The 27,418-nt window shown below is 49.5% G+C and overlaps 1 protein-coding gene across 3 annotated transcripts in view; it reads right to left on the minus strand.

Annotated features, from left to right (window-relative positions):
- LOC147120058 (CASP8 and FADD-like apoptosis regulator) overlaps positions 1–27,182 on the minus strand; it is a 54,863-nt gene extending 27,681 nt beyond the window's left edge. Inside the window, exons 1-5 of one of the 3 annotated variants that reach the window (XM_085985576.1) lie at positions 26,965–27,182; positions 24,300–24,742; positions 16,611–16,716; positions 13,615–13,750; positions 5,584–5,693 (exon numbers count right to left, since the gene is read on the minus strand). In XM_085985576.1, the coding sequence (XP_085841702.1) occupies positions 5,584–5,693; positions 13,615–13,750; positions 16,611–16,716; positions 24,300–24,601 (654 nt within the window). In that variant the 5' untranslated portion in view covers positions 24,602–24,742; positions 26,965–27,182. The other 2 variants (XM_085985575.1, XM_085985577.1) reach the window with 2 other exon arrangements.
- Positions 27,183–27,418: the final 236 nt, after the last annotated feature.

The raw sequence follows: 27,418 nt of genomic DNA on the forward strand, positions 1-27,418 counted from the left end.
CCACCAACCACACACAACCCCCCCCACCAACCACACACACACCAACCACACGCGCACACGCCAACCAGACGCGCACATGCCAACCAGACGCGCACACGCCAACCACACGCACACACGCCAACCACACGCTCACACGCCAACCACACGCTCACACCCCCACCAACCACACCCCCCCCACCAACCACACACACCCCACCAACCACACCCCCCCCACCAACCACACACACCCCCCACCAACCACACACACCCCCCACCAACCACACACACCCCCCACCAACCACACACACCCCCCACCAACCACACACACCCCCCCACCAACCACACACACCCCCCACCAACCACACACCCCCCACCAACCACACACACCCCCCACCAACCACACACACCCCCCACCAACCACACACCCCCCCACCAACCACACACACCCCCCACCAACCACACACACCCCCCACCAACCACACACACCCCCCCACCAACCACACACACCCCCCACCAACCACACGCGCACACGCCAACCAGACGCGCACACGCCAACCACACGCGCACACGCCAACCACACGCGCACCCCCACCAACCACACCCCCCCACCAACCACACCCCCCCAACCAACCACACACACCCCCCCACCAACCACACACACCCCCCCCACCAACCACACACACCCCCCCACCAACCACACCCCCCCAACCAACCACACACACCCCCCCACCAACCACACACACCCTCCCACCAACCACACACACCCCCCACCAACCACACACACCCCCACCAACCACACACACCCCCCACCAACCACACACCCCCCCCACCAACCACACCCCCCCAACCAACCACACACACCCCCCACCAACCACACACACCCCCCACCAACCACACACACCCCCCACCAACCACACACACCCCCCACCAACCACACACACCCCCCACCAACCACACACCCCCCCCACCAACCACACACACCCCCCACCAACCACACACACCCCCCCCAACCACACACCCCCCCACCAACCACACCCCCCCCACCAACCACACACACCCCCCACCAACCACACACACCCCCCACCAACCACACACACCCCCCACCAACCACACACACCCCCCACCAACCACACCCCCCCCACCAACCACACACACCCCCCACCAACCACACACACCCCCCACCAACCACACACACCCCCCACCAACCACACACACCCACCAACCACACACACCCCCCACCAACCACACACACCCCCCACCAACCACACACACCCCCCACCAACCACACACACCCCCCACCAACCACACACCCCCCCCACCAACCACACACACCCCCCACCAACCACACCCCCCCCCCCAACCACACACCCCCCCACCAACCACACCCCCCCCACCAACCACACCCCCCCCACCAACCACACACACCCCCCACCAACCACACCCCCCACCAACCACACACACCCCCCACCAACCACACACCCCCCCCACCAACCACACCCCCCCCACCAACCACACACCCCCCCCACCAACCACACCCCCCCCACCAACCACACCCCCCCCACCAACCACACACACCCCCCACCAACCACACACACCCCCCACCAACCACACACCCCCCCCACCAACCACACCCCCCCAACCAACCACACACACCCCCCACCAACCACACACACCCCCCCACCAACCACACACACCCCCCACCAACCACACACACCCCCCACCAACCACACACACCCCCCACCAACCACACACCCCCCCCACCAACCACACACACCCCCCACCAACCACACACACCCCCCACCAACCACACCCCCCCCACCAACCACACACACCCCCCACCAACCACACACCCCCCACCAACCACACACACACCAACCACACACACCCCCCACCAACCACACCCCCCCCACCAACCACACACACCCCCCACCAACCACACCCCCCCCACCAACCACACACACCCCCCACCAACCACACACCCCCCACCAACCACACACCCCCCCCACCAACCACACACACCCCCCACCAACCACACACACCCCCCACCAACCACACACACCCCCCACCAACCACACACACCCCCCACCAACCACACACACACCAAACACACACACACACCCCCCACCAACCACACACACCCCCCACCAACCACACACACACACACCAATCACACGCACACACCACACACACACCAACCACACACACACCCACCAAACACACACACACCCACCAACCACACGCGCACACACCAATCACACGCACACACCACACACACACCAACCACACACACACCCACCAAACACACACACACCCACCAACCACACGCGCACACACCAACCACACCACACACACACCAACCACACGCACGCACACACACACCAACTGACATGAATCAGTCATTCATGAAAGAAAGGCTTATGAAATAATACTGAGCGGCCCATGGGTGGCGCTGTCCAGGGAGAGTATAAATACTCGGGCACGGGCCCAACTTGCGCAGGACATTCTTAACAGGAACTAGTGAAGGACACAACTAGACCTCCATGTTGTAAAACAGTTGATTAAAGCTTTGTTTAACACTTAGACTAAGTGCTTAGTAGTTTTCTTACGTCACCAACCACGCACGCGCACCAACCACACGCGCACACCACACCAACCTCACACCACAACCACACGCACACACCAACCACACGCGCACACGCCAACCACACACACACCCCCACCAACCACACACACACACCAACCACACACCACGGCAACCACACACACACACCACCCAAACGCACACAGACCAACCACACGTGCACCCCACACCAACCACACGCGCACACACACCAACCACACGCGCACACACACCAACCACACGCGCACACCACACCAACCACATGCACACAACACACCAACCACGCGCACACCAACCACACGCACATGCCAACCACACGCGCACACACCAACCACACGCGCACACCACACACACCAACCTCTCGCACATACACCAACCAAATGCGCACACACCAACCACACGCACACACCACACACACACACACACCAACTGACATGAATCAGTCATTCATGAAAGAAAGACTTATGAAATAATACTGAGCGGCCTATGGGTGGCGCTGTCCAGGGAGAGTATAAATACTCGGGCACGGGCCCAGCTTGCGCAGGACATTCTTAACAGGAACTAGTGAAGGACACAACTAGACATCCATGTTGTAAAACAGTTGATTAAAGCTTTGTTTAACGCTTAGACCAAGTGCTTAGTAGTTTTCTTACGTCACCAACCACGCGGGCACACCAACCACGCGCACACGCCAACCACACGCGCACACGCCAACCACACACACACCCCCACCAACCAACCACACACCACGGCAACCACACACACACACACCACCCACACGCACACACACCACCCACACGCACACACACCACCCACATGCACACTGCCCACACACCACCCACACCAACCACATGCGCACACCAGCCACACCAACCACATGCACACAACACACCAACCAGACATGCACACACACCAACCACAAGCACACACACCAACCACAAGCACACACACCAACCACATGTGCACACCAGCCACACCAACCACATGCACACAACACACCAACCACACACACCAACCACACACGCACACACCAACCACACATGCACACACACCAACTGCACACACCAACCGCACACACCAACCACACACGAACCACACGCGCACACACCAACCACCCACACGCAAACACCACCCAAACGCACACACACCAACTGCACGCGCACCCCACACCAACACACGCACACACACCAACACCACACGCACACACGCGCACACCACACACACCAACCAGACGCGCACACCACAAACACTCACCACACGCACACACCCCCACCAACCACACGCACACACACCAATCACACGCACACACACCAACCACGCGCACACACCACACCAACCACGTGCACACACACCAACCACACATGCACACACACCAACCACACGCACACACACGCGCACACACGAACCACACGCGCACACACCAACCACACTCACACACCAACCACACGCACACACACCAACCACACGCACACACACCAACCACACGCACACACACCAACCACACGCACACACACCAACCACACGCACACACACCAACCACACGCACACACACCAACCACACGCACACACACCAACCACACGCACACACACCAACCACACGCACACACCAACCACACACGCGCACCACACCAATCTCACACACGCACCAACCACACGCGCACACCACACACCAACCACTCGCACATACACCAACCACACGCGCACACCACACATACCAACCACACGCACACACCAACCACACGCGCACACCACACATACCAACTACACGCACATACACCAGCCACACGCGCACTCCAACACACCACACATACCAACCACACGCACATACACCAACCACACGCGCACACCACACATACCAACCACACGCACACACCAACCACACGCACACACACACACCAACTGACATGAATCAGTCATTCATGAAAGAAAGACTTATGAAATAATACTGAGCGGCCTATGGGTGGCGCTGTCCACTGAGAGTATAAATACTCGGGCACAGGCCCAGCTTGTGCAGGACATTCTTAACAGGAACTAGTGAAGGACACAACTAGACCTCCATGTTGTAAAACAGTTGATTAAAGCTTTGTTTAACACTTAGACCAAGTGCTTAGTAGTTTTCTTACGTCACCAACCACGTGGGCACACCAACCACACGCACACGCCAAACACACACACCCCCACCAGCCACACACACACCCCCAACCACACACACACACTACCCACACACCACCCAAACGCGCACACACCAACCACACGCACACATCACACCAACCACACGCGCACACGCCAACCACACACACACGCCAACCACACGCACACACGCCAACCGCACACACCAACCGCACGCACGAACCACACGCGCACACACCAACCACACACGCACACACCAACCGCACGCACACACCAACCACACGCACACACCAACCACACGCACACACCAACCACACACGCACACACACCAACCACACCACACGCGCACACCAACCACATGCACGCACCACCAACCACACACTACGCCAACCACACACACACACCAACCGCACATGCACACACCAACCACACACACCAACCACACACACACACCACCAACCACACGCACGCACACCAACCACACGCAGACACACACACCAACCACACGCACACACCACCAACCACACACACCACACACAGACACACACACCACACGCAGACACACACACCACACGCAGACACCAACCACACGCACACACCAACCACACGCACACACCAACCACACGCACACACCAACCACACGCACACACCACACAAACCAGACTCACACACCCCACTAACTCCAGTGAGCACAGGTCCGGACATGAAATACTCTGTAAATTATCAAAGGCTGAGCGAGGTGCAAAATATGAAAGGGCAAGGCTGGGAGGCAAAGAAACCCGACCATTTATTTATAAACATTTCCAAGACTCTGCTGTTTGAATACTGTTACTAACTGAGTTAGAGATTCCTACCTGAGTTCGCTCAAAGTGTTCAGCACCAAATCCGCGCTCCTGACAGGGAACAGAAATTGGGATAACATTCCGATAGGTATCGGATCTTTGCAGGGAACGAACACACACACCTGAGAACAAGAACAGACAGAGATTACATACAGTAGCACCACTAACAGCATGATTACCTGTGACTCCCTCTAACCAATCAAACCCCTGCAATAACCTGTAACTCCCTCTAACCAATCAAACCCCAGCAGTTCTCCTCCCCCGTGCTTGTTTGTCACCCGTGTTTGTTTAACCCCCCCAGTGTTTGTTTAACCCCCCCAGTGTTTGTTTATCCTCTCCCCCCCGTGTTTGTTTACCCCGCGTTTGTTTATACTCCCCCCGTTTGTTTATACTCCCCCCGTGTTTGTTTATACTCCCCCCGTGTTTGTTTATACTCCCGTGTTTGTTTATACTCCCCCCGTGTTTGTTTATACTCCCGTGTTTGTTTATACTCCCCCGTTTGTTTACCCCACATGTTTGTTTATACTCCACCCGTGTTTGTTTATACTCCCCCCGTGTTTGTTTATACTCCCGTGTTTGTTTATACTCCCGTGTTTGTTTATACTCCCCCCCGTCCCGTGTTTGTTTATACTCCCCCCGTAATGTTTCTTTATCCCCCGTGTTTATCTCCCCAGTGTTTGTTTATACCCCCCAGTGTTTGTTTATACCGAGTGTTTGTTTATACCCCCCAGTGTTTGTTTATACCGTGTTTGTTTATACCCCCCGTGTTTGTTTAACCCCCCAGTGTTTGTTTATACCCCCCAGTGTTTGTTTATACCCCGTGTTTGTTTATACCCCCAGTGTTTGTTTATCCCCCCAGTGTTTGTTTATACCCCCAGTATTTGTTTATACCCCCCAGTGTTTGTTTATACCCCCCAGTGTTTGTTTATCCCCCCAGTGTTTGTTTATCCCCCCAGTGTTTGTTTATACCCCCAGTATTTGTTTATACCCCCCAGTGTTTGTTTATATCCCCCCAGTGTTTGTTTATACCCCCCAGTGTTTGTTTATACCCCCCCAGTGTTTGTTTATACCCCCCCAGTGTTTGTTTATCCCCCCAGTGTTTGTTTATACCCCCCAGTGTTTGTTTATACCCCCCCAGTGTTTGTTTATACCCCCCAGTGTTTGTTTATACCCCCAGTGTTTGTTTATACCCCCCCAGTGTTTGTTTATACCCCCCAGTGTTTGTTTATACCCCCCCAGTGTTTGTTTATCCCCCCAGTGTTTGTTTATACCCCCCAGTGTTTGTTTATACCCCCCCAGTGTTTGTTTATACCCCCAGTGTTTGTTTATACCCCCCAGTGTTTGTTTATACCCCCCGTGTTTGTTTATACCCCCAGTGTTTGTTTATACCCCCAGTGTTTGTTTATACCCCCCAGTGTTTGTTTATACCCCCCCAGTGTTTGTTTATACCCCCCGTGTTTGTTTATACCCCCAGTGTTTGTTTATCCCCCCCAGTGTTTGTTTATCCCGTGTTTGTTTATACCCCCCCCCAGTGTTTGTTTATACCCCCAGTGTTTGTTTATCCCCCCCAGTGTTTGTTTATCCCGTGTTTGTTTATACCCCCCCCAGTGTTTGTTTATACCCCCAGTGTTTGTTTATACCCCCCAGTGTTTGTTTATACCCCCCAGTGTTTGTTTATCCCCCCAGTGTTTGTTTATACCCCCCCAGTGTTTGTTTATCCCCCCAGTGTTTGTTTATACCCCCCAGTGTTTGTTTATACCCCCCCAGTGTTTGTTTATACCCCCAGTGTTTGTTTATACCCCCCAGTGTTTGTTTATACCCCCCGTGTTTGTTTATACCCCCAGTGTTTGTTTATACCCCCAGTGTTTGTTTATACCCCCCAGTGTTTGTTTATACCCCCCCAGTGTTTGTTTATACCCCCCAGTGTTTGTTTATACCCCCCCAGTGTTTGTTTATACCCCCAGTGTTTGTTTATCCCGTGTTTGTTTATACCCCCCCCCAGTGTTTGTTTATACCCCCAGTGTTTGTTTATACCCCCAGTGTTTGTTTATACCCCCCAGTGTTTGTTTATACCCCCCCAGTGTTTGTTTATACCCCCCAGTGTTTGTTTATACCCCCCCAGTGTTTGTTTATACCCCGTGTTTGTTTATCCCGTGTTTGTTTATACCCCCCCAGTGTTTGTTTATACCCCCCAGTGTTTGTTTATACCCCCCCAGTGTTTGTTTATACCCCCCAGTGTTTGTTTATCCCCCCAGTGTTTGTTTATCCCCCCAGTGTTTGTTTATACCCCCCAGTGTTTGTTTATCCCGTGTTTGTTTATACCCCCCCAGTGTTTGTTTATACCCCCCAGTGTTTGTTTATACCCCCCCAGTGTTTGTTTATACCCCCCAGTGTTTGTTTATCCCCCCAGTGTTTGTTTATACCCCCCAGTGTTTGTTTATCCCGTGTTTGTTTATACCCCCCCAGTGTTTGTTTATACCCCCCAGTGTTTGTTTATCCCCCCAGTGTTTGTTTATACCCCCCAGTGTTTGTTTATCCCGTGTTTGTTTATACCCCCCCAGTGTTTGTTTATACCCCCCAGTGTTTGTTTATACCCCCCCAGTGTTTGTTTATACCCCCCAGTGTTTGTTTATCCCGTGTTTGTTTATACCCCCCCAGTGTTTGTTTATACCCCCCAGTGTTTGTTTATCCCCCCAGTGTTTGTTTATACCCCCCAGTGTTTGTTTATCCCGTGTTTGTTTATACCCCCCCAGTGTTTGTTTATACCCCCCCAGTGTTTGTTTATCCCTCCAGTGTTTGTTTATCCCCCCAGTGTTTGTTTATCCCCCCAGTGTTTGTTTATCCCCCCAGTGTTTGTTTATCCCCCCAGTGTTTGTTTATACCCCCAGTGTTTGTTTATCCCCCCAGTGTTTGTTTATCCCCCCAGTGTTTGTTTATACCCCCCAGTGTTTGTTTATCCCGTGTTTGTTTATACCCCCCCAGTGTTTGTTTATCCCTCCAGTGTTTGTTTATACCCCCAGTGTTTGTTTATCTCCCCAGTGTTTGTTTATACCCCCCCAGTGTTTGTTTATACCCCCAGTGTTTGTTTATCCCCCCAGTGTTTGTTTATCCCCCCAGTGTTTGTTTATACCCCCAGTGTTTGTTTATACCCCGTGTTTGTTTATACCCCCCCAGTGTTTGTTTATCCCTCCAGTGTTTGTTTATCCCCCCAGTGTTTGTTTATCCCCCCAGTGTTTGTTTATACCCCCCAGTGTTTGTTTATCCCCCCAGTGTTTGTTTATCCCCCCAGTGTTTGTTTATACCCCCAGTGTTTGTTTATCCCCCCAGTGTTTGTTTATACCCCCAGTGTTTGTTTATACCCCCAGTGTTTGTTTATACCCCCAGTGTTTGTTTATACCCCCAGTGTTTGTTTATACCCCGTGTTTGTTTATACCCCCCCAGTGTTTGTTTATACCCCCCAGTGTTTGTTTATCCCGTGTTTGTTTATACCCCCCCAGTGTTTGTTTATACCCCCAGTATTTGTTTATCCCCCCAGTGTTTGTTTATCCCTCCAGTGTTTGTTTATACCCCCCAGTGTTTGTTTATACCCCCCAGTGTTTGTTTATACCCCCAGTGTTTGTTTATACCCCCCCAGTGTTTGTTTATACCCCCCAGTGTTTGTTTATACCCCCAGTGTTTGTTTATACCCCCCCAGTGTTTGTTTATACCCCCCCAGTGTTTGTTTATCCCCCAGTGTTTGTTTATACCCCCCGTGTTTGTTTATACCCCCAGTGTTTGTTTATCCCCCAGTGTTTGTTTATACCCCCAGTGTTTGTTTATCCCCCCAGTGTTTGTTTATACCCCCCAGTGTTTGTTTATACCCCCCCAGTGTTTGTTTATCCCCCCAGTGTTTGTTTATACCCCCCAGTGTTTGTTTATACCCCCCCAGTGTTTGTTTATACCCCCCAGTGTTTGTTTATACCCCCAGTGTTTGTTTATACCCCCCCAGTGTTTGTTTATACCCCCCAGTGTTTGTTTATACCCCCCCAGTGTTTGTTTATCCCCCCAGTGTTTGTTTATACCCCCCAGTGTTTGTTTATACCCCCCAGTGTTTGTTTATACCCCCAGTGTTTGTTTATACCCCCCAGTGTTTGTTTATCCCCCCAGTGTTTGTTTATACCCCCCAGTGTTTGTTTATACCCCCAGTGTTTGTTTATACCCCCCAGTGTTTGTTTATCCCCCCAGTGTTTGTTTATCCCCCCAGTGTTTGTTTATCCCTCCAGTGTTTGTTTATACCCCCCAGTGTTTGTTTATACCCCCCAGTGTTTGTTTATACCCCCAGTGTTTGTTTATACCCCCCCAGTGTTTGTTTATACCCCCCAGTGTTTGTTTATACCCCCCCAGTGTTTGTTTATCCCCCCAGTGTTTGTTTATCCCCCCAGTGTTTGTTTATCCCCAGTGTTTGTTTATACCCCCAGTGTTTGTTTATACCCCCAGTGTTTGTTTATACCCCCAGTGTTTGTTTATCCCCCGTGTTTGTTTATCCCCCCAGTGTTTGTTTATCCCGTGTTTGTTTATACCCCCCCCAGTGTTTGTTTATACCCCCAGTGTTTGTTTATACCCCGTGTTTGTTTATACCCCCCCAGTGTTTGTTTATACCCCCCAGTGTTTGTTTATCCCCCCAGTGTTTGTTTATCCCGTGTTTGTTTATACCCCCCCAGTGTTTGTTTATACCCCCCCAGTGTTTGTTTATACCCCCCCAGTGTTTGTTTATCCCCCCAGTGTTTGTTTATCCCTCCAGTGTTTGTTTATACCCCCGTGTTTGTTTATACCCCCCCAGTGTTTGTTTATACCCCCAGTGTTTGTTTATACCCCCCCAGTGTTTGTTTATACCCCCCAGTGTTTGTTTATCCCCCCAGTGTTTGTTTATACCCCCCAGTGTTTGTTTATACCCCCCCAGTGTTTGTTTATCCCCCCAGTGTTTGTTTATACCCCCCAGTGTTTGTTTATACCCCCCCAGTGTTTGTTTATACCCCCCGGTGTTTGTTTATACCCCCAGTGTTTGTTTATACCCCCCCAGTGTTTGTTTATACCCCCCCAGTGTTTGTTTATACCCCCCCAGTGTTTGTTTATCCCCCAGTGTTTGTTTATACCCCCCAGTGTTTGTTTATACCCCCCAGTGTTTGTTTATACCTCCCAGTGTTTGTTTATACCCCCCCAGTGTTTGTTTATCCCTCCAGTGTTTGTTTATACCCCCCCAGTGTTTTGTTTATCCCTCCAGTGTTTGTTTATACCCCCCAGTGTTTGTTTTATACCCCCCAGTGTTTGTTTATACCCCCCCAGTGTTTGTTTATACCCCCGTGTTTGTTTATCCCCCCAGTGTTTGTTTATACCCCCCAGTGTTTGTTTATACCCCCCCAGTGTTTGTTTATACCCCCAGTGTTTGTTTATCCCCCCAGTGTTTGTTTATCCCCCAGTGTTTGTTTATACCCCCAGTGTTTGTTTATACCCCCAGTGTTTGTTTATACCCCCAGTGTTTGTTTATCCCCCGTGTTTGTTTATCCCCAGTGTTTGTTTATCCCCCCAGTGTTTGTTTATACCCCCCCAGTGTTTGTTTATACCCCCCCCGTGTTTGTTTATACCCCCAGTATTTGTTTATCCCCCCAGTGTTTGTTTATACCCCCAGTGTTTGTTTATCCCCCAGTGTTTGTTTATCCCCCCAGTGTTTGTTTATACCCCCAGTGTTTGTTTATACCCCCAGTGTTTGTTTATACCCCCCAGTGTTTGTTTATACCCCCCAGTGTTTGTTTATACCCCCCGTGTTTGTTTATACCCCCAGTGTTTGTTTATACCCCCCAGTGTTTGTTTATACCCCCCCAGTGTTTGTTTATACCCCCAGTGTTTGTTTATAACCCCCCCAGTGTTTGTTTATCCCCCCAGTGTTTGTTTATCCCGTGTTTGTTTATAACCCCCCCCAGTGTTTGTTTATACCCCCAGTGTTTGTTTATACCCCCAGTGTTTGTTTATCCCCCCAGTGTTTGTTTATACCCACCCAGTGTTTGTTTATACCCCCCCAGTGTTTGTTTATCCCCCCCAGTGTGTTTGTTTAATACCCCCCCAGTGTTTGTTTATACCCCCCCAGTGTTTGTTTATACCCCCTAGTATTTGTTTATCCCCCCCAGTGTTTGTTTATCCCCCCAGTGTTTGTTTATACCCCCCAGTGTTTTGTTTATACCCCCCCAGTGTTTGTTTATACCCCCCAGTGTTTGTTTATCCCGTGTTTGTTTATACCCCCCCAGTGTTTGTTTACCCCCCCAGTGTTTGTTTATCCCCCAGTGTTTGTTATACCCCCAGTGTTTGTTTATACCCCCCAGTGTTTGTTTATACCCCCCAGTGTTTGTTTATCCCCCCAGTGTTTGTTTATACCCCCAGTGTTTGTTTATCCCCCCAGTGTTTGTTTATACCCCCAGTGTTTGTTTATCCCTCCAGTGTTTGTTTATACCCCCCAGTGTTTGTTTATACCCCCAGTGTTTGTTTATCCCCCCAGTGTTTGTTTATACCCCCAGTGTTTGTTTATCCCTCCAGTGTTTGTTTATACCCCCAGTATTTGTTTATACCCCGTGTTTGTTTATACCCCCCAGTGTTTGTTTATACCCCCAGTGTTTGTTTATCCCCCCAGTGTTTGTTTATCCCCCCAGTGTTTGTTTATACCCCCAGTGTTTGTTTATACCCCCAGTGTTTGTTTATACCCCCAGTGTTTGTTTATACCCCGTGTTTGTTTATACCCCCCCAGTGTTTGTTTATACCCCCAGTATTTGTTTATCCCCCCAGTGTTTGTTTATCCCTCCAGTGTTTGTTTATACCCCCCAGTGTTTGTTTATACCCCCGTGTTTGTTTATACCCCCAGTGTTTGTTTATACCCCCCCAGTGTTTGTTTATACCCCCCAGTGTTTGTTTATACCCCCCCAGTGTTTGTTTATCCCCCCAGTGTTTGTTTATCCCCCGTGTTTGTTTATCCCCAGTGTTTGTTTATACCCCCAGTGTTTGTTTATACCCCCAGTGTTTGTTTATACCCCCAGTGTTTGTTTATCCCCCGTGTTTGTTTATCCCCCAGTGTTTGTTTATCCCCCCAGTGTTTGTTTATACCCCCAGTGTTTGTTTATACCCCCAGTGTTTGTTTATACCCCGTGTTTGTTTATACCCCCCCAGTGTTTGTTTATACCCCCCCAGTGTTTGTTTATACCCCCAGTATTTGTTTATCCCCCCAGTGTTTGTTTATCTCCCCAGTGTTTGTTTATACCCCCCCAGTGTTTGTTTATACCCCCGTGTGTTTGTTTATCCCCCCAGTGTTTGTTTATCCCCCCCCAGTGTTTGTTTATACCCCCCAGTGTTTGTTTATCCCCCAGTGTTTGTTTATCCCCCAGTGTTTGTTTATACCCCCCAGTGTTTGTTTATACCCCCAGTGTTTGTTTATACCCCCCAGTGTTTGTTTATCCCCCAGTGTTTGTTTATCCCCCAGTGTTTGTTTATACCCCCCAGTGTTTGTTTATACCCCCAGTGTTTGTTTATCCCCCGTGTTTATTTATACCCCCCAGTGTTTGTTTATACCCCCCCAATGTTTGTTTATACCCCCAGTGTTTGTTTATACCCCCAGTATTTGTTTATACCCCCCAGTGTTTGTTTATACCCCCCAGTATTTGTTTATACCCCCGTGTTTGTTTATACCCCCCAGTGTTTGTTTATACCCCCGTGTTTGTTTATACCCCAGTGTTTGTTTATACCCCCAGTGTTTGTTTATACCCCCCAGTATTTGTTTATACCCCCCAGTGTTTGTTTATCCTCCCCCCAGTGTTTGTTTATCCACCCCCCGTGTTTGTTTATCCACCCCCCCCGTGTTTGTTTATCCCCCCCAGTGTTTGTTTATTCCCCCCAGTGTTTGTTTATCACCCCTCCCCCCCATGTTTGCTTATCCTCCCTCCCCCCCAGTTTGTTTATCACCCCCCCCCCACCCCCCCAGAGTTTGTTTATCAGCCCCCCCCACCCCCAGTGTTTACTCGCACTCACTCGTTTGTTTGTATTTTAAGACCTTCTTTCTCAGATCGATTCTCTGGATATTCTGCAAGCAATCTTCCACCACTTCCAAATTATTCTCATCAATCTTGCCGACTTTCTCCAGTACGACAACCAAATCTAGGAAAGTCTAGCAGAAAAAGGCCATCCATTAGCTCAGAAACAGATCCCAATGGCAGACACAGAGGAACCTGCTCAAAATCACAACCCAGTATCACCAGAAACAGGCTGATAGCCTGTAAAACCCTGATGCTGCTCTCCATCCGGGTTCTGAAACAGTCTGATCCCACCCGCACCCGGGTGATGAACAGTCCGATCCTGTCTGTGCCCGGTGATGAACAGTCCGATCCCGTCTGTGCCCGGTGATGAACAGTCCGATCCCGTCTGTACCCGGTGATGAACAGTCCGATCCCGTCTGTGCCCGGTGATGAACAGTCCGATCCCGTCTGTGCCCGGTGATGAACAGTCCGATCCCGTCTGTACCCGGTGATGAACAGTCCGATCCCGTCTGTACCCGGTGATGAACAGTCTCATCCCGTCTGTACCCAGTGATGAACAGTCCGATCCAGTCTGTACCCAGTGATGAACAGTCCGATCCCGTCCGTACCCAGTGATGAACAGTCCAATCCCGTCTGTACCCAGTGATGAACAGTCCGATCCAGTCTGTACCCAGTGATGAACAGTCCGATCCCGTCTGTACCCGGTGATGAACAGTCTCATCCCGTCTGTACCCAGTGATGAACAGTCCGATCCAGTCTGTACCCAGTGACGAACAGTCTGATCCCGTCTGTACCCAGTGATGAACAGTCCGATCCCGTCTGTACCCAGTGATGAACAGTCTGATCCCGTCTGTACCCAGTGATGAACAGTCCGATCCAGTCTGTACCCAGTGACGAACAGTCTGATCCCGTCTGTACCCAGTGATGAACAGTCTGATCCCGTCTGTACCCAGTGACGAACAGTCTGATCCCGTCTGTACCCAGTGATGAACAGTCCGATCCAGTCTGTACCCAGTGATGAACAGTCCGATCCCGTCCGTACCCAGTGATGAACAGTCTGATCCCGTCTGTACCCAGTGATGAACAGTCTGATCCCGTCTGTAACCAGTGATGAACAGTCCGATCTAGTCTATAACCAGTGATGAACAGTCCGATCTAGTCTGTACCCAGTGATGAACAGTCTGATCCTGTCTGTGCCCGGGTGATGAACAGTCTGACCCGTCTGTACCATTAATAAAATCCTTAACCCTCAAAAATGAGAGGTTTTTAAAACAGAATTTTCTACATAATTAACTAAGTTAACAAAGAATGCACGCTCACAGGTGCTGTTGATCGCAGGTATTGTCTGTCTGTGCGTAGTTCGGGACAGAAAAGCACAATTATTAATTAATTTGTATTTGTATTATTACTTGTCTGAAATAAGGGTTTGTGTGAGTGCATTTTTGAATAAGCAAAGATATTCACAACAAAATGAGGGGACATCAAGTCATGTTGATGCATGCTGCGAATTTCTGCAGAATGTACAGAAGTGGTTGAACATTCTGTACAAATGTTGTGAGGTGAAAATATCCATTCACAGCCCAGATCTTTGAGAGGAACAGGGGCTTGGAAGTAAAATAAAAATGAGAATATTAAAATACACAAAAAAATCATTAGGTTGAATCGTGCTATTGTGAAATATCTACGTTTTACTTTTTTCAAGTTTCGCCAGTTGAGGCGAATAGCATAGAGGCATTGAAGGGGGAGCTAGATGAACACATGAGGGAGAAAGAAATACCTAGAAGGATATTCTGGTAGTGTTAGATGAAGAGGGGTGGGAGGAGGCTCGTGTGGAGCATGAACCGGTTGGGCCGGAAGGCCTGTTTCTGTGCTGTACATGCTATGTAATATGTAATTTTGTTTGAAACATTTTTTTTTGTGACATCAGAAATTCCAGCTGAGAAAAGTGGTGGATGAAAATGTTTTCAAAAAGTATTTTGAGTGATTCAGTTAGTGTATCAACAAACCGTGACAGTGAAATGTTCACTTGTGTATATCGGGTTTCCCAGGATTACTCCTAATGCAGATTCCTGGTGCACTGTCCAGTGTACAGGATGGACGGGCTAGAGAGATGGTATTGGAGGGGAGGGTTCAGAGTTCTGGGGCAGGACTGGCCTGTACAGGATGGACACAGCTGGAGAGATGGTGTAGGAGGGGAGGGTTCAGATTCCTGGGGCACTGGGACCAGTTCTGGAGCAGGACTGGTCTGTACAGGATGGACGGGCTTCTTTTGAACAGGGCTGGGAGCAGTTTCCTCACTGGGAGAGAAATGAGTGCTGTGGAGGGGAAGGGAAGACGATGGAAAAAAGGAGATATGGAAACAGAAAGGAGAGTGAAAGGGACAAGGAGTGTCAGAGGGAAATGTGTCCAGGGCTTTCTGGATCAGGATATTTTTAATCCCACAAACGAGGAGGCAAATGCTGGATCTAGTTCTAGGAAATAAAGTGGGGCAAGTAAGCAGTGTCAGGGACTGTATTGGGAAAGGCAATGCGGTGGATGCTGCGTACATGGATTTTCAAAGACCTTTCATAAGGTGCCACATAGGAGGCTTGTCGATAAAAGAAGTGTTATCTGTGCTGCAGACTATACAACTGTTTATATTGTTATACATGAAGTAGGTCTTTGGGATCTTGTTGTGCACAAAATGGTTGCTGCATTCATCCATACAGCAACTGTGACTGTAACTCATCTGGGGCAGGCTGAGAGCTGTGATAAGATGTTGTCGAGGTGCAATTCTTCCTTCTGCGATGTGAAGTTAAAATAAATAAAAGTTAAAATAAATAAAAGCTTTTATATATATATATATATATCACACACATATATAAAAAGCATTTGGTCACAGTGGGCTGACTTCACACACCCCAATCGCCTGCCCTACACACAAGCTGCAGCCTGCACACACAGTCACAGGGCCCGAGGCCTGCAAGGAGAGCACAATAACAGAGCAATTACCTTCACTGCTTCCAGCCGGCCTTTCGGTACTTGACACCTTAATAAAAATAAAATAGATTTCAAATCTTCTTGTGAGAGATCTTCACTGATGTCCACCAACAGCTCCCTGTGTTATGGAGAGACAGAAATGCAAGTGTCAGTTAGTTACCCTGAACTCATCGACAGTCCATAACCTGAACACAGCGACAGTCCATAACCTGAACACATCGACAGTCCATAACCTGAACACAGCGACAGTCCATAACCTGAACACACCAACAGTCCATAACCTCAACTCGACAGTCCATAACCTGAACACACCGACAGTCCATAACCTCAACTTGACAGTCCATAACCTGAACACAGCGACAGTCCATAACCTGAACACATCGACAGTCCATAACCTGAACACAGCGACAGTCCATAACCTGAACACATCGACTGTCCGGTACCCTGAACACATCGACAGTCCATAACCTGAACACATCGACAGTCCATAACCTGAACACATCGACAGTCCATAACCGGAACACATCGACAGTCTGATACCCAGAACACATCGACAGTCCATAACCTGAACACATCGACAGCCCGGTACCCTGAACACAGCGACAGTCCATAACCTGAACACATCGACAGCCCGGTACCCCGAACACATCGACAGTCCGGTACCCTGAACACATCGACTGTCCATAACCTGAACACATCGAAAGTCCGGTACCCTGAACACAGCGACAGTCCATAAGCTGAACACATCGACAGTCCGGTACCCTGAACACATCGACAGTCCGGTACCTTGAACACATCGACTGTCCGGTACCCCGAACACATCGACAGTCTGTAATCTGAACACAGCGACAGTCCATAGCCTGAACACATCGACAGTCCATAACCTGAACACAGCGACAGTCCATAACCTGAACACGTCGACTGTCCGGTACCCTGAACACATCGACAGTCCATAACCTGAACACATCGACAGTCCATAACCTGAACACATCGACAGTCCATAACCGGAACACATCGACAGTCTGATACCCAGAACACATCGACAGTCCATAACCTGAACACATCGACAGCCCGGTACCCTGAACACAGCGACAGTCCATAACCTGAACACATCGACAGCCCGGTACCCCGAACACATCGACAGTCCGGTACCCTGAACACATCGACTGTCCATAACCTGAACACATCGAAAGTCCGGTACCCTGAACACAGCGACAGTCCATAAGCTGAACACATCGACAGTCCGGTACCCTGAACACATCGACAGTCCGGTACCTTGAACACATCGACTGTCCGGTACCCCGAACACATCGACAGTCTGTAATCTGAACACAGCGACAGTCCATAACCTGAACACATCGACAGTCCATAACCTGAACACAGCGACAGTCCATAACCTGAACACGTCGACTGTCCGGTACCCTGAACACATCGACAGTCCATAACCTGAACACATCGACAGTCCATAACCTGAACACATCGACAGTCCATAACCGGAACACATCGACAGTCTGATACCCAGAACACATCGACAGTCCATAACCTGAACACATCGACAGCCCGGTACCCTGAACACAGCGACAGTCCATAACCTGAACACATCGACAGCCCGGTACCCCGAACACATCGACAGTCCGGTACCCTGAACACATCGACTGTCCATAACCTGAACACATCGAAAGTCCGGTACCCTGAACACAGCGACAGTCCATAAGCTGAACACATCGACAGTCCGGTACCCTGAACACATCGACAGTCCGGTACCTTGAACACATCGACTGTCCGGTACCCCGAACACATCGACAGTCTGTAATCTGAACACAGCGACAGTCCATAACCTGAACACATCGACAGTCCATAACCTGAACACATCGGCAGTCCGGTACCCCGAACACATCGACAATCCACAACCTGAACACATCGACAGTCCGGTACCCCGAACACAGCGACAGTCCATAACCTGAACACATCGACAGTCCATAACCTGAACACATCGACAGTCCATAACCTGAACACATCGACAGTCCATAACCTGAACACATCGACAGTCCATAACCTGAACACATCGACAGTCCATAACCTGAACACATCGACAGTCCATAACCGGAACACATCGACAGTCCATAACCTGAACACAGCGACAGTCCATAACCTGAACACAGCGACAGTCCATAACCTGAACACATCGACAGTCCATAACCTGAACACAGCGACGGTCCATAACCTGAACACAGCGACGGTCCATAACCTGAACACATCGACAATCCATAACCTGAACACATCGACAGTCCATAACCTGAACACAGCGACAGTCCATAACCTGAACACATCGGCAGTCCGGTACCCCGAACACATCGACAATCCACAACCTGAACACATCGACAGTCCGGTACCCCGAACACAGCGACAGTCCATAACCTGAACACATCGACAGTCCATAACCTGAACACATCGACAGTCCATAACCTGAAACATCGACAGTCCATAACCTGAACACATCGACAGTCCATAACCTGAACACATCGACAGTCTGATACCCTGAACACATCGACAGTCCATAACCTGAACACATCGACAGTCCATAACCTGAACACATCGACAGTCTGATACCCTGAACACATCGACAGTCCATAACCTGAACACATCGACAGCCCGGTACCCTGAACACAGCGACAGTCCATAACCTGAACACATCGAAAGTCCGGTACCCCGAACACATCGACAGTCCGGTACCCTGAACACATCGACTGTCCATAACCTGAACACATAGACAGTCCGGTACGCTGAACACATCGACAGTCCGGTACCCTGAACACATCGACAGTCCATAACCTGAACACAGCGACAGTCCATAACCTGAACACAGCGACAGTCCGGTACCCTGAATGCCAGTAATAATTTAAAAAGCTAATGGAATGTTGGCCTTTTTCTCAGGGGGCTGAAATACAAAGGGATGGAAGTTATGTTAGTTATACAAAACTCTGCTTTGACCCTAGCTGGAGTACTGCGTTCAGTTCTGGGCACCACACCTCAGGAAGGATATACTGGCCTTGGAGATTCACCAGAATGATATCGGGGCTAAAAGGATTAAATTTTGAGGACAGGTTCCATAAACTAGGCCTGTATTTCCTCGAATATATACGATTATTAAGGGGTGATCTAATTGAGGTGCTTAAGATGATTAAAGGATTTGATAGGGTAGAGAGAAACTATTTCCTCTGGTGGGGTGTCCAGAACAAGGGGGCATAACCTTAAAATTAGAGCTAGGCCGTTCAGGGGTGGTGTCAGGAAGCACTTCTTCACACAAAGGGTAGTGGAAATCTGGAACTCTCTCCCCCAAAAAGCTGTCGAGGCTGGGGGTCAATTGACAATTTCAAAACTAAGATTGATAGATTTTTGTTAGGCAAGGGTATTAAGGGTTACAGAACCAAGGCGGGTAAATGAAGTTAAGATACAGATCAGCCATGATCTAACTGAATGGCGGAACAGGCTTGAGGGGCTAAATGGCCTCCTCCCGTTCCTATGAACAGATCGACATTCCGTCACCCAGATCAGACCCACATTCCGTCACCCAGATCGATCCCACATTCCGTTACCCAGATGAATCGCCAACAGTGCGGCTCCACCCCTGACATATGGCAACATTGAGCAGCCAAAACACATAAAGTTAATACGAGCACTGTGATGTTCCCTAAGTGCGAGCATCGTAGCCTGGGGAATAAGATTAGGTTTCCTGCTGATGTACTCTATTCACCACATAGAGTCATAGTCATAGAGTTATACAGCACAGAAAGAGGCCCTTCGGCCCATCGCGTCCGCGCCGGCCATCAAGCCCTGTCTAATCTAATCCCATTTTCCAGCATTTGGTCCGTAGCCTTGTATGCTATGGCATTTCAAGTGCTCATCCAAATGCTTCTTGAATGTTGTGAGGGTTCCTGCCTCTACCACCCTTTCAGGCAGTGAGTTCCAGATTCCAACCACCCTCTGGGTGAAAAAGTTTTTCCTCAAATCCCCTCTAAACCTCCTGCCCCTTACCTTGAATCTATGCCCCCTTGTTATTGACCCCTCTACTAAGGGGAAAAGTTCCTTTCTATCCACCCTATCTATGCCCCTCATAATTTTGTATACCTCAATCAGGTCCCCCCTCAGCCTTCTCTGCTCCAAGAAAAACAACCCCAGCCTGTCCAGTCTTTCTTCATAGCTGAAGCGCTCCAGCCGAGGTAACATCCTGGTAAATCTCCTCTGCACCCTCTCCAAAGCAATCACATCCTTCCTATAGTGTGGCGACCAGAACTGCACACAGTACTCCAGCTGTGGCCTTACCAGCGTTTTGTACAGCTCCATCATAACCTCCCTGCTCTTATATTCTATGCCTCGGCTAATGAAGGCAAGATTCCCATATGCCTTTTTAACCACCTTATCCACCTGTTCTGCTGCCTTCAGGGATCTATGTACATGCACACCAAGGTCCCTCTGATCCTCTGTCTTTCCTAGGGTCTTACCATTCATTGTGTATTCCCTTGCCTTGTTAGTCCGTCCAAAATGCATCACCTCACACTTTTCAGGGTTAAATTCCATTTGCCACTGTTCCGCCCATCTGACCAACCCATCTATATCGTCCTGCAGACTGAGGCTACCCTCCTCGCTATTTACCACCCCACCAATTTTCGTGTCATCTGCGAACTTACTGATCATACCTTTTACATTCACATCCAAATCATTAATGTAGACCACAAACAGCAAGGGACCCAGCACCGATCCCTGCGGTACCCCACTGGACACAGGCTTCCAGTCACAAAAACAACCTTCCACCATCACCCTCTGCCTTCTGCCACTAAGCCAGTTTTGGATCCAATGTGCCAAGGCACCCTGGATCCCATGGGCTCTTACCTTCCTGACCAGTCTCCTATGCGGGACTTTATCAAAAGCCTTACTGAAATCCATGCAAACCACATCCACTGCACTACCCTCATCCACACACCTAGTCACCCCCTCGAAAAATTCAATCAAATTGGTCAGACATGATCTTCCCTTGACAAAGCCATGCTGGCTATCCCTAATTAATCCCTGCCTCTCCAAGTGGAGACCAATTCTGTCCCTCAGAATTTTTTCCAATAATTTCCCTACCACTGATGTTAGGCTCACTGGCCTGTAATTCCCTGGTTTATCCCTACTACCCTTCTTGAATAATGGTACTATGTTAGCTGTTCTCCAGTCCTCTGGCACATCCCCTGTGGCCAGAGAGGTTCTGAAAATTTGTGTCAGAGCCCCTGCAATCTCCTCCTTTGCCTCACATAGTAGCCTGGGATACATCTCGTCCGGGCCTGGGGATTTATCCACTTTTAAGCCTGCTAAAACCGCTAGTACCTCCTCCCTCTCGATGCTAATATGTTCAAGTATATCACAGTCCCCCTGCCCGATTTCTATGTCCACATCGTCCTTCTCCATGGTGAACACAGAGACAAAAAATTCATTTAAAACCCCACCTACATCCTCTGGCTCTACACACAGTTTGCCACTTTGGTCCCTAATGGGCCCTACTCTTTCCCTAGTTATCCTCTTGCCCTTAATATACTTATAAAACACCTTAGGATTTTCCTTTATTTTGCTCGCCACTTACTGCATAAGAACATAAAAAATAGGAGCAGGAGTAGGCCATACGTCCCCTCGAGCCTGCTCCGCCATTCAATAAGATCATGGCTGATCATCCACCTCAACTACACTTTCCGCCCGATCTCCATATCCCTTGATTCCCCTAGAGTCCAAAAATCTATCGATCTCAGCCTTAAATATACTCAAAGACTCAGCATTCACAGCCCTCTGGGGCAGAGAATTCCAAAGATTCACAACCCTCTGAGTGAAGAAATTCCTTCTCATCTCGGTCTTAAATGGCCGACCCCTTATCTTGAGACTATGCCCCCTAGTTCTAGACACTCCAGCCAGGGGAAACAACCTCTCAGCATCTACCCTGTTAATCCCCTTCAGAATCTTGTATGTTTCAATGAGATCACCTCTCATTCTTCTAAACTCCAGAGAGTATCGGCCCATTCTACACAATCTCTCATCATAGGACAGCCCTCTCATCCCAGGAATCAATCTAGTGAACCTTTGTTGCAGGGCCTCCAAGGCAAGTATATCCTTCCTTAGATAAGGAGACCAAAACTGTGCACAGTACTCCAGGTGTGGTCTCACCAAGGCCCTGTACAATTGTAGGAAGACTTCCTTACACTTATACGCCAAACCCCTTGCAATAAAGGCCAACATGCCATTTGCCTTCCTTACTGCTTGTTGTACCTGCATGCTAGCTTTCTGTGTTTCTTGCACGACGACACCCAAATCTCTCTTATCAGCATTTAAAAATTTCTCATCATTTCAAAAATATTCTCTTTTCTATTCTTCCTACCAAAGTGAATAACCTCACATTTCCCTACATTATACTCCATCTGCCACCTTACTACCCACGCACTTAGTCTATCTATATCCCTTTGAAGACTCTTTGGGTTCTCCTCACAGCTTACTATCCCACCTAGTTTTGTATCGTCAGCAAACTTGGATACATTACACTCGGTCCCTTCCAGGCAGCGGGCGGTCGAGGGGGTCGTTCAGCCCGATTGCCTGCCTCTCTTCCGCGGCCATGTTCGCGCCCAGGTGGCCCTGGAGATGGAGCACGCGGTGTCCGCCGGCACGCTTGAGTACTTCCGCGACCGGTGGGCGCCGCGGGGACTGGAGTGCGTTATCACCACCGGGAACCAAATTTTAATTTGATTTGTTTAAGTTTTATTTGAAGTTTGATTAATTTACAGACAATATGTTTAAGTATGCATCAAAAGAGTACACTCGGTCCCTTCATCTAGGTCATTAATATAGTTTGTAAATAGCTGAGGACCCCAGCACTGATCCTTGTGGCACCCCACTAGTTACAGTCTGCCAACCTGAAAAAGACTCATATATCCCTACTCTCTGTTTTCTGTCCGTTAACCAATCCTCTATCCATGCTACTATATTACCCCTATGAGCCCTTATCTTGTGTAATAACCTTTTATGTGGCACCTTATCGAATGCCTTTTGGAAATCCAAATATACTACATCCACTGGTTCCCCTTTATCTACCCTGCTAGTAACATACTCAAAAAACTCAATAAATTTGTCAAACATGATTTCCCTTCCATAAAACCATGTTGACTCTGCCTAATCATGCTATGATTTTCTAAGTGCCCTGTTACCACTTCCTTAACAATGGATTCCAGCATTTTCCCGATGACTGATGTCAGGCTAACTGGCCTGTAGTTCCCTCTCCCTCCTTTCTTGACTAGCGGTGTTACATTTGCTACCTTCCGATCCCCTGGGACCGTTCTAGAATCTAGGGAATTTTGGAAGATCAAAACCAATGCATTCACTATCTCTGCAGCCACCTATTTTAGAACCCAAGGATGTAGGCCGTCAGGTCCAGGGGATTTGTCGGCTTTTAGTCCCATTAGTTTCTCTAGTACTTTTTCTCTACTTATATTAATTACATTAAGTTCCGCACCCTCATTTGACTCTTACTTCCCCACCATTTTTGGAGCAGCAAGCAACTGCTCAGTACAGCTGTCATCAGAATGCTATTTGCTTTTTTCCCGGGAGCCAGAACTGGGGAAGCCCAGCTTCCTCCATTAGGCGGTAGGGATAGAACCCTTCCCGTTACTCTGAGATTGGTTGTACCTGTATGAAGATACGTATCCTTTACCAGCTTTCAAACTTCTCTCCAAACGCATCAGGTCAACGTCCATTTTTCTCAGGATATCGAGTCTCCTTATTCGATAAAGCAGTTCAGTTAGGAAGTCGAGCCCCAGCAGGTTCTGCTTGCTCAGGATCTCGAAGAGCTCTTTCACTTCCCTAATCGCCGAATAGTCTTTAAGAAAATCCAGGCACAAAAACACTATGGTGGCACTTTCCTCTTGGGACAGTTCACCAGCTATTCCCACAGCCAGCGTTCTGATGTCCTTATGGCATTGGTTAAACATCGTTGAAAGTGAAGTAAGCAGCCCAACAGCTCCTTACAGGAAGCTAAAATTCTCACAACTGATAATCTTGTACTGTGATCTCATTCCTGCCGACGGCACGGACTTCTCTTTTCCAACACTCAACGAAATCCAGGCAGAGACCTAAACGAGGAAACGAACATGAATTAACTGACCACAAACCCCTTTTAGTTTAGAATACTCCAATATCTGTGCGACTGACCCCCAGGAATAACAGAAAGACCACAGGTTTTATTCTAAAGCTGCGCTTGCTCAGCTGGTCTCAGTCGGTCTGTCATGACTACAGTCGGGCCTCAGCACCCCGGAGTTAGGAAATGGTAAGATAGATCAGCCAGGCTTCCCAGCACTGATCAGGGACCCCTGCTGGAAGTAACTAACTGCAGACAGGACTGCACCCAGCTCATCACCACCTCAGTCACACAGCATACCGACACTCACTGTCGAGGCACAGCTAAGAATAATGGACCCTCGGGTGACATACGACTGATACCCACAAAACCCCAGTGAGTGTCATGCAACAAAAGGGACACTGGCAAGAGAATACATCAATGTTTCACACTTTTCATTAAGATTTTTAATTCTAGGTCAGAATACTTAATGGACAGTGAAGAGGGAGCTTTACTCTGTATCTGACCTGTGCTGTACCTGCCCTGGGAATGTTTGATGGGGCAGGGTAGAGGGAGCTTTTACTCTGTATCCAACCTGTGACAATTAGATAATATTGAATTAATACTTAACTATTTTCTATTGTTCAATTCCCCCTCTTTCTCCACTCCCCCTCTAATATTCTGTACCCTGTTTCAGTAACTCCCTACCCCTCCCCAGTCTCCCTCCCTCCACCCCTCTAATATCCTGTACCCTGCTTCAGTAAATCTCTCCCTCCATCTCCCCTCTCCTACCCATTTCCCTCCCTCCACCACCCCCCCATTTTTCTCCCTCCCCCTGCCATTTTCTCCCTCCCCCTGCCATTTTCTCCCTCCCCCTGCCATTTTTCTCCCTCGCCCCCATCTCCCCTCAAATATCCTGTACCGTTTCAGTAACTCCCTTCTCATCTCCCTCAGTCCCCCCATATCCTTCCCTCTTCACTCATAGCTCCCTCCCTCTCCCCCCCATACAGTATTCTGCACCCTGTTACAGTAACTCCCTACTCCTATCCCCCGCCCCCCCTCAAATATCCTGGTCTGTTTCAGTAAATCCCTACACCCCATCCTCAGTCTCCCTCCCTCTCCCACTCTAATAGCCCCATACCATTTCAATAAATCCCCACACCTCTCCCCCAGTTTCCCTCCCCCCCGTTCAGAAAAAACTTCTTTACCCAAAGAGTGGTGAGAATGTGGAACTCGCTACCAGAGGGAGTGGTTGAAGCGAATAGTATAGATGCATTTAAGGGAAGGCTAGACAAGCGTACGAGGGAGAAGGCAATAGAGGGTTATGCTGATAGATTTAGATGAGGAAAGACAGGAGGAGACTTGAGTGGAGCATAAACATTGGCATGAACTGGCTGAGCCGAATGGCCTGTTTCTGTACCATATATCCTATGTACCCCATTCCCTGTTTCGGTAAAACCTGACACCACCCCACCTCGCTCCTTTCCCTTAGTCTCTGAACAGTTGGCTTTTCCTTATTCTCAATTTCATTTCCTTGTTGCTCCATTTTGGAGCTGGTTTGTTTTGTTCCCATTAATTTTCATTGTGTGTTTGTTTATCCTCTTTATTCAGTATTACAATTTTAATATGGTCCCACTTTCCCTCCCCGGACATCTCTCTCAGTAATACTCCCAGTTGGTTTCAGCTCATTTCCTGGAACGTTTCCAATTATAAACTGGACAACTTACCTACTCCTTGCTGGCGCTGCTATTTAACCATGTTTTACTCACCGCCCGTCCACCCCTCAGCTCCAATTATGCCCCTTGTTCTGGACTCCCATCACCAGAGGAAATAGTTTCTCTCCATCAATCTTAACATCTTTAATCATCTGCAACACCTCAATTAGATCACCGCTTTATCTTTTATATTCAAGGGAATACAAGCCTAGTCTGTGCAACCTGTCCTCATAACTGAACCCGTTGATCGTGTGTGCTGAAGCCTGGGCCTCGCGTTAACTTTCCCCACTCGGGCCCAGCCTCCTCTCCGCCATCTCCTGCTGGTCGGAGTCCGGAAGTAGCAGCCGCTTAACCCGGCAGCAGAACGGGGGATCCTTGGGGCTGGGCTGGAGCTGCTCAGCAACATCCTCCCCGCTGCCGGCCCCGGCTCCTGCGGGGCGTTGATCGCTGAATTGGTGGAGACTCCGCGCGGGCCCCCTCCCGGGCGGAGAGCAGCTTATACCGAGGAGTGAATCACACCGACCTGTCCCGACGTGTCCTCAGCCTCGGCCTGTCCCGAGCCTCCTGGGGTAGATCCCTGGACAACAGCCCCGCTTCAGAAAAAGTGAAACCGAAAGCTGTTCAGTTTCGGGGCCCGGCCGCGGTTCTACTGCACCCAGCTCAGGGCCGCAGTGGGCTTGGGTCCAGATGGAGCCAGGGGATCTCCCAGCAGCTATGGTTTCTTTAAACAAGGTGCTGACTGGAGCTATACGGTCAGACTGGGCACCCATTCCCCCATCTGTCACTCAGTGCCCCCATTTCCCCATCAGTGACTCCCAGTCCCCCCATTCCCCCATCAGTGACTCCCAATTCCCCCATCAGTGACTCCCAGTCCCCCCATTCCCCCATCAGTGACTCCCAGTCCCCCCATTCTCCTATCAGTGACTCCCAGTCCCCCCATTCCCCCATCAGTGACTCCCAGTCCCTCCATTCCCCCA

This window comes from Somniosus microcephalus, chromosome 4 (genome assembly GCF_052327205.1).
Source record: "Somniosus microcephalus isolate GS21.2 chromosome 4, FLI_Smic_1.0, whole genome shotgun sequence".
NCBI classification, from domain to species: Eukaryota; Metazoa; Chordata; class Chondrichthyes; order Squaliformes; family Somniosidae; genus Somniosus; species Somniosus microcephalus.